This window comes from Cornus florida, unplaced genomic scaffold, assembly GCF_030987335.1.
Source record: "Cornus florida cultivar Cherokee Brave unplaced genomic scaffold, ASM3098733v1 CherokeeBrave_3.0.0_Hap2_Chr10, whole genome shotgun sequence".
NCBI lineage: Eukaryota > Viridiplantae > Streptophyta > Magnoliopsida > Cornales > Cornaceae > Cornus > Cornus florida.
In genome coordinates, this window is record NW_026775580.1 from 117,558,104 (window position 1) to 117,566,218 (window position 8,115).

General features: G+C 35.7%; 2 protein-coding genes across 2 annotated transcripts; one reads left to right on the top strand and one right to left on the bottom strand.

Moving 5' to 3' along the window:
• The first annotated feature begins 2,239 nt into the window (after positions 1-2,239).
• Positions 2,240-3,607, top strand: LOC132278470 (F-box/kelch-repeat protein At3g23880-like). Its single transcript, XM_059780253.1, has one exon. The coding sequence runs from the start codon at positions 2,240-2,242 to the stop codon at positions 3,605-3,607; it is 1,368 nt and encodes a 455-aa protein (XP_059636236.1).
• Positions 3,608-4,479: 872 nt separating this feature from the next.
• On the bottom strand, positions 4,480-7,092 carry LOC132278471 (uncharacterized; the record flags this gene model as incomplete). Its single annotated transcript, XM_059780254.1, has 5 exons — positions 4,480-5,074; positions 5,307-5,371; positions 5,449-5,524; positions 5,780-5,848; positions 6,919-7,092. Coding segments are annotated over 5 exons (423 nt in total), but the record flags the coding sequence as incomplete, so codon positions are not given.
• Between the last annotated feature and the right edge of the window lie 1,023 nt (positions 7,093-8,115).

Consider the following 8,115-nt stretch of genomic DNA (forward strand, 5'->3'; position numbering starts at 1 on the left):
AATTGGAAATTCCATAAGATCTTCCTTTTCATTATAAGTACGGTTTCATGAAAAAATATGATCTTTTCACACTAGAAGTTTCTGTTTTGCTAAAAAAAATGTGGATCTTTTCACACTAGTATAACCACACATTACTTAATTAGCTTGGTTGTCAATAACTATAAGGACTAAATTTCTGGAATGACAATATATATATATATATATATATATATATATATATATATATATATATATATTTCCCTACTGGAATGACGATTGACATTTCTACTTGGAGATGTTTTGAAATTCTCGTCCATGCTTAAAAAAAAAAAAAAAAAAAACAAATGGGCGGGTTGGGCCGGGTTCGGGCTCGGTTGGAAATGGACAGGTCAAACATGGGTCAAGATCCATATTCAACCCGTTCAGAATGGGTTAAAATGGACAGGTAAAAAATATATAAGGTCAACCCATTATGACCCATGGATCAATTAATTATTATTTTTTTGACTATTTTAAAAATTATTATTTTTAAAATTTTTAATTAAATTTTTTTTTTTTAATTTTAAAAAAAAATTTGGAAGGATTTAAAATTTTATTTAATAACAAAAAAAAAAAAACAATCTCAAACTCAGCAATATTTATAGACTCGTTTGAGAGAGAGAGAGAGAGAGAGATAAGTGAAGGAAAGAGAAAAAATTTCTAGAGAGAGGGGATTGATGAGAGACAAATTTAGACAGAGGGGATCGAGAGAATTTTAGGAGAGAAATGAGTTGAGTGTAATATATAATAGATATGTATTGTGTGTCTACTATGTGATGGGTAAAATATGGGTTGAATACCCAACCCATTAAAAATATGAATTACCCAAAATTCATTAAAAAAACGGGTGAATGTTGGCGGGTTAATGGGTTGTGACCCATTTTGCCACCCCTAGTAAAATACTATTACTCAATTTCTAATTGATAGCTATTATTCAATTTCATCACCATGTCTTTGCTGTCGTGGTGTGGTTTATGCATATAATATAAGGAGAGAAAGTGAGTAGAGAGAGAAATTGAGGGAGGGTAGATGGATGAAGGGTATTATGAAAATTTTACTTAATTAAGTGAAGGAGAGAAAGTGAGTAGAGAGAGAAATTGAGGGAGGGTAGATGGATGAAGGGTATTATGAAAATTTTACTTAATTAAGTGAATGACATCAGCAGAATCCGTCATTGATTGGCATTGACCGTAACAGAAGAAAGGTCTAAATAGTTTCATTTTTTAAGGCGAGGTCTGGATAAATTTTCAAACTATAGAAGAGATCCCTGTAATTATGACAAATCATAAGGGAGGTCAATGTAATTTACCCAATATTGTATAAAGTGTAATGTATACAGTGGTTATCATATATTTGGTAAAATAAATTAAATTTCTTTCTTAACTTGCTGACTTGGTGATGATAAGGATATGTTGGGGAGGTGGCGTTAATCACCATTGTTAGATGAGTAACTGGAGAGAATTATTTTACTTAATCTTCTTCATGACATTTACTACAAATTAGTCTCAACCATATTCTTATTTTTTCTCTCTCTGTCATCACAAATAATAATGCAAAATAGATGTCAATTTTGTAACATATATGATATATCAATCAGTTTTATAAATGTCACGCAGTCTGTGGAGAACCTAGTGAGAAGAATATGTTATTTAGACATATTTGCTTTTGCCCTTAGCCAAATGCATTTTTTTTTTTACTATACCCAATCCAAAAATTAACAAAATCTGTTTTTTCACATCATCAAACCAGAATTTAAATTTAAACCCATAAAAAGATTGAACCCCAAAGCATTACTCTTTATGAAAGCCGGAAATAACGACAAAGGTATAAACTTTGGCACTGACACCTTCATCATCAGGTGGAGGCCTTATTTTCACCGACTTAAACTAAATTCAAGAAATTTTTCGTATCAGATTGTGAAAGTGCCAACTCCACTCCATATTCTTCTTACGCAAGCAAGCCTAGACTTTGTTTTAATTCCTTCGTTTTTAGGAGTGTAAAGAGAATTAGAATTGGATTAGGAAAGAGTTAGAATTGAACTAAATAAATCCCGAGTAGAATAGGATTATTATTTTAATTGGTAACTTATTTAGTTGACCCTCTTGTTATATATGTATATATAGTCAGAAAGAAGCTGCTACGCCACCAGCAGATTCGGGGTGGTTGTCTTGCTCCCGGCTTCCTCATCTGCGCTCATCAAGCCAACTTTTCCCCTTCCTGCATGAATCCTTCTACCGCTGAGAAAAGAGAAGCCATGATAAAACGAGTGAATCCTTGTGCCACTGACAAGAGTGAAGCCATGATAAAACGAAGAAGAATGCGAAGAAATTCATATGGTGACACGCCATATGAAATCATACACATTATACTCTTGAGACTACCTGTCAGATCTGTGTTGCGATTCAGGTGCGTTAGTAAATCATGGCTTGATGCAATTTCCGATCCCCAATTCGCGAGATCACGACTCAATGAATCAATTAAGTTTGACCGTCAAAGTATCATCCGCTGGGGCTACAATGGACGTAATCACAAAAATTTCGACTCCATAGCCTATGACTGCAGTGATAATTCACAGCAAAAACTATGCTTTCCATTTAAAAAGTATAGGAAAGCTGCTGTATTGAGTTGTTCTTGTAATGGTTTAGTACTGTTGTTTCTGGACGACATATGTGTACTGTGGAATCCATCCACTGGAGCATACAAAAGGTTCTCACGTCCTCCTAAATATCACAATTATCCACCACGTGGATTTTGCTATGATTCTTTCCTGGATGATTACAAGGTGCTGTTTTTCCGTGCAAGAGATTTTGTCGTTTACAGTTTCAAAAGTCAATCCTGGACAGAGGCTAAGCACTTCCCTTATTTGGGTTATCGCAGTGGTTCTGGCGTTATTGTCAATGGAGCGTTACACATGGTTGCTTATAAAGCCTTGATCAATAATAATGATAATAGAGAGTCGTCGACCTCTGCTAGAGTTGGACCTCCCTCTCCCGGTAGATTGGGCATGGTTGGAACCTCTGATCCACCAACTTTTATGTTCGGTGATTCCTACAAAGAACATCTCCTCGTTTCTTGCAATGCAAAACCCATTACAAACCAATCTAAGAAGCAATATGGGTGTGTGATTGTTTACTTTGACATGGTGGATCACAAGTTCAAGGAGATGCCATCACCAAATTGTATAAATGATGGAGATATGTTTGATTTGACGGTTTTGAAGGGATGCCTCAGTTTATATTTTAGTACCAGTGATATGAACTATTTTGAGGTGTGGACTATGGAGCAATATGGTGAGCATCATTCTTGGACCAAGTTAATTGTCATCCCACACTGGATATGTGAGAGACATATAAGTTCTTTGAAGCTATTGTGTGTTACCAAGAAAGGTAAAATTGTGATGATACTTGATGACAAAAAACTATTCATTTATAATCCCAAAAACAACACGTGCACTCGTCTTGGACAAACAGAGGTCGACGCTAGGCTACGGGCAGTTTCTATTGTGGATAGTTTGGTTTTTCCCATTCCAACACCTCAAGGAAAAGGAAAGAGGAAAAAACCTACAATTGTACGGAAGTCAATCAAATAATTTCTATTTTTCTAGTTTCTAAGTTAATTCATGTCTTATGATTGTTACGTTTGATATTAGATATTGAAAGAAATATAAATTTTTCCTTTTGTATGGAAAAAAATGGTGTAATTGTTATGTTTTGTTTTTGTTGTGTTAATTAATTACTATAATTAGAATGTATATTCCCAAACTTCATAATAATCAGCATCAAGGTACATAACAGTAACGCATTAGAGAATCGCACACTCTCAACGATTAATCATCATTGAAGCTCTCCACGAACTCAAAATGTTCCGTTACAATTCTTTGTTCGACATAAGCAAGGCTACAAACAGAATTGATGACTACTTGGATCCGCTACTGCCAACAATGAAACTGTAAGCTCGATCTGCCGTAGGTTGTGGACAACATGAAAGAATCATGCAAATTGATCTTGCAATTTTTCATAGAGCACTACCAGGAACAAGAACCGAATTTGAAGACGCCACAAATCTCAACAATAAGCAAAGTTTATCAATAATGTCGGTCACCATGTCTATTTCAGCATGACGCACCATAAAGCACCAAAATTCCATAACAATCTCCCAGCAAAGGAAGTGAGGATGCAAGAAGTTTTCGAGCAGGAAGGATTCCATTTCACCCCAAGCTCGACTGGAATAGACTACAATCATGTATGTTTTCAGTGCATACAGAATGTTAGAAAACATAGGCTCATAAAGCTAATTCCGGGGTTTTACTAGAACCACTAGCAAAGCAAGGACGGAAGAATACACCTCCTCGTCGATTAAAACATTAAAAAGCCATCCAAGCTTTCTAGCGATCCCTAGTATTACATTTTTTTCAAGATCAGCAGCACTATTCAAAAAACTAAGAAATAAAGCAACCCGACCAAGCAATAATATTCTTGCTCCATGCATAGCATCACAATTTAAAGAAAACATTTTATAGATTGAAGTAGTCCTATAGTTACTAAAAACACACACACATTTCCAAAAAGCACATCACTACAACTTAAGAAAGACTGCACATAAGCAAACTAACAATTCTAGTTGCACCCTTTAAATATAGAGCAATTATATTGATGACCTGCCTAAGAAGGAAGAGAGCTTCAACAGTAACCAACAATGGTTCAGTTATATAGTAGCCAGCGTACAGACTAAAACCTTGTAAGAGTTTTATGTAACAAGACCTTGTTACCAACAGTTGAACTTAACGCGGGCAGGACTTTAAAGCACAGGTCCATTGGAAAAAGGAATACCAGAATGTAAAACACCAAAGCATGATCCATCAATGGCGCCAGAACTCCTTGTTGCAGCTTCCTGGGCTATAGTGGGTATCACAGTGCCAGCGGAATCACGATCAAGTATAAACAAACTAATTGTATCTTTCATGTTTAGCATACCAGTCTCAGCTTTCAGCTACTAAGGTCATCCTTTGGATTGTGGCCTAGCGTATCCCAGATTGATTTGTTTTCTCAGCATCTGCCTGAAAACCACCATAAGGAAAAAAGAGGCCAGATTACAGCCAGGAACAAGAACATCCGACACGCTAAATTATGCATGCACCCAAACAAGGCTGATTGATGAAATCTACAATATCAAGTCAGTTTGTTAATAGCTAAACATCACAAAATATGGAATAAATAGAACTTAAGAAATAAAATATTTATGTAAATGTATATTGTTCATATACACATTGAGAGAGAGAGAGATTAAACCTCAAGCATGGGGCTGTTTTTTGGTATGTTGCAAGCCAATATGACATTTAGACCGGTCTTCAAAACTGTGAGGGCAGTAGCATGTCAGCCCATGAACCCAAATAAATTATTGTGATAGTAATTAATGCATATCACAATTTACCTAATCGACGAGCAATGCCAGATCCTGTATTATCAGAAGCTCCCCCAATTATGGAAGGAACACTAACTGTGTTTTTCTGAGCATAACCATTAAACTATAAGATGATGATGACTAATAAAATAATAATGACATATGATTTGAACATTTGTAAGCAAGTATGGCAAGATTATCAACACATGGAGTTATTTATAATGCCCTCTCTAAATTATCAAAATTGAACTTTAGATATTGAAACTTTTGCTGAAATAATAGAAAATCTTATCCCAAAGAATCAACAATGAATGGCAGAAAAAATAGGAAGACCGGCATGATGCAGAAATTGTCAACTTACAGGTCTTGCCAGCACAGCGGCATATAAATTTCCGAAATTGGCTGAGTTGCAACCGATCCATGCATATATCTACAAAAACAGCATAGTAAATAGAACCACCAGAGAGAAGAAAGCTAAAGAACTGACTAGAAAGTCTTTTTTTTAATCTGTGTTCAGGAGCATTGAGTAGTTTCCTATTTTCCTTTTTAGGACTGCGTAATACTTTGTATCAGTTATGATATCATAGCAAGTAAAAAAAAAAAATGAAGACAGAAATAAATACGGTAAAAAAAAAAAAATTATATATTAGATAATTGTGAGTTCTAATGTGCATCATGCTGATTTCTTTTGTTTGCATAAAGTTAGTTTCATTTAAAACAAATGCCTAATGGTTCAGGGTGCCACGAGCTTTCTGAAAGTGACTTTTGACGCACGCGCGCGCGCGCGCACAAAAAAAAAAAGAAAAAGAAAATGATAAGTTAAAGTGACTTTTGACATGGTATCCTCAGAATAAGTGATTTTTCATATAGTGTCAATAGAATCATCTCCCACAGTCCAGAACACCGTTCCTGCCAGCATCAAGAAATATCTAGACACTTTGAATTTTAATAATCTCTCGGAAAAATGAAGTCAACTCGATTTGCAACATTAACATAAAATCAAAAGCAAAAAACTAGACCTTGAGAATCAATTTCACTTGATTCTTTATGTAACTGTAAGCACATTGACAGTCCAAATCTAAAAAGATTGGTTAAAGTACATAATAAGCCAGTGACAAAGTATGATAAATGTAAACTCACATAGGAAATTAAAGCTGCATATAATCTACATACTCACATAATATCTAGTTTCTGACACAAAAACAGAAACACAAATTTGAACCTGACTACTTATATTGGGTAATTTTACTGCATCTGAACAATGCTTCGCATATGCCACATCAATAATCCGTGTTTATCCGAAAGTAAATTACAACCACCCTCAACAATTAAAATCAAGTAACAATAAGAGTGTTCCAACAATTGTGAAATGGGGCATCAAGTAAATTGCTTGAATCCGAATATAAAGCAGAAAAAATCATTGAATAATCAAATTAATGGTTGTATAAGTGATGACACTGCAACTAGTCATGAAAGGAAGGTTCAATGACGAAAACCAACCTGTTTTTGAAGACGTATGATCTGAAAGTAGCGAGTAACATTATCCGACTCTTCGGAAGAGCAGTTGATGTGCACACCACCTTCGTCATCTTCCTTGTTACTCTGGGAGCTTCCATTAGAACAGGGCTGGCCCTGGCCCAAGGCGACCAAGGCGACCGCCTTGGGCCTCAGATTTTAGAGGGCCTCAAAATTTGAGTTTGAGGCCCATAGGGGATGGAAAAAATAAAAAATAAAAATAAGTTAGGGCAAGTTTCAGGACACAATCTGCCTCGAAGTAGAAAGAAGCACATGACGATTCTACATGATGTTAGTGGAACCATCAAGCCTTGCAGGTGAGTCTGTGCTAGGGCCGGCCCTGGTGGTCGCCTTGGGCCTCAAATTTTATGGCCCATGGGCGATGGAAAAAATAAAAAATAAAAATAAGTTAGGGCAAGTTTCAGACGATACAATCTGCTTCGACACTCCGCAGGGCGCAGCCTCCGCTATCGCCTCAGGTGACAAGGTATGTTCATCCTCTCTCTCTCCTCTCTCTCCTTTTGCATGAATCGATCATTTATATATGTTTCTTTCTTTCGTTCATCTCATCATTTGATTTGTTCTAACTTTGGTTTGTTTGATTTGGGCCTTTACCTTTGTTCCAACAGTGAAAAGTAGCTAGGGTTTTGTGCGTGTCACTGTGTGTGATGGCTATCAAAAGCTGAATGAATACATTATGGTTCTCTTAGTATTTTAATAAATGTGTGCCTTTCTACATGCGTCTTTCATGGCGATCGAGTCCATAATCTATGGCAGGTACTTTTTTTTTATCTCCCCCTAAGTCCACTCCAATCTCACAACAGCAGCAACCATACCCCTTTTCCTCATAATTTTTTGCATTTTCACATTCAATCCCACAAAAATTAAGGATCCCTTCTAGTGGGTTGAGGTAATAATTAACTTTTTCGATCTCTAAATTATGCTCAAGTGCAAAATAAAGGGTTTTTTTTTATTTTTTTTTTTTATATGAAGATACATACCACCATTATTGATGTTATTTGAAGTTGGCTCAGCTAGAATTTCAGTTAATAATACTGTCAAAGCACTTGCCATCAGAATGTACAAACACATGGAAATCAAGAGCAGGCTTTAACAAAACAAAAGTTAATGGTTTTTTCTATTAATTTGCACAAGTCTTCCGTAGCAATGATCAATCAATCA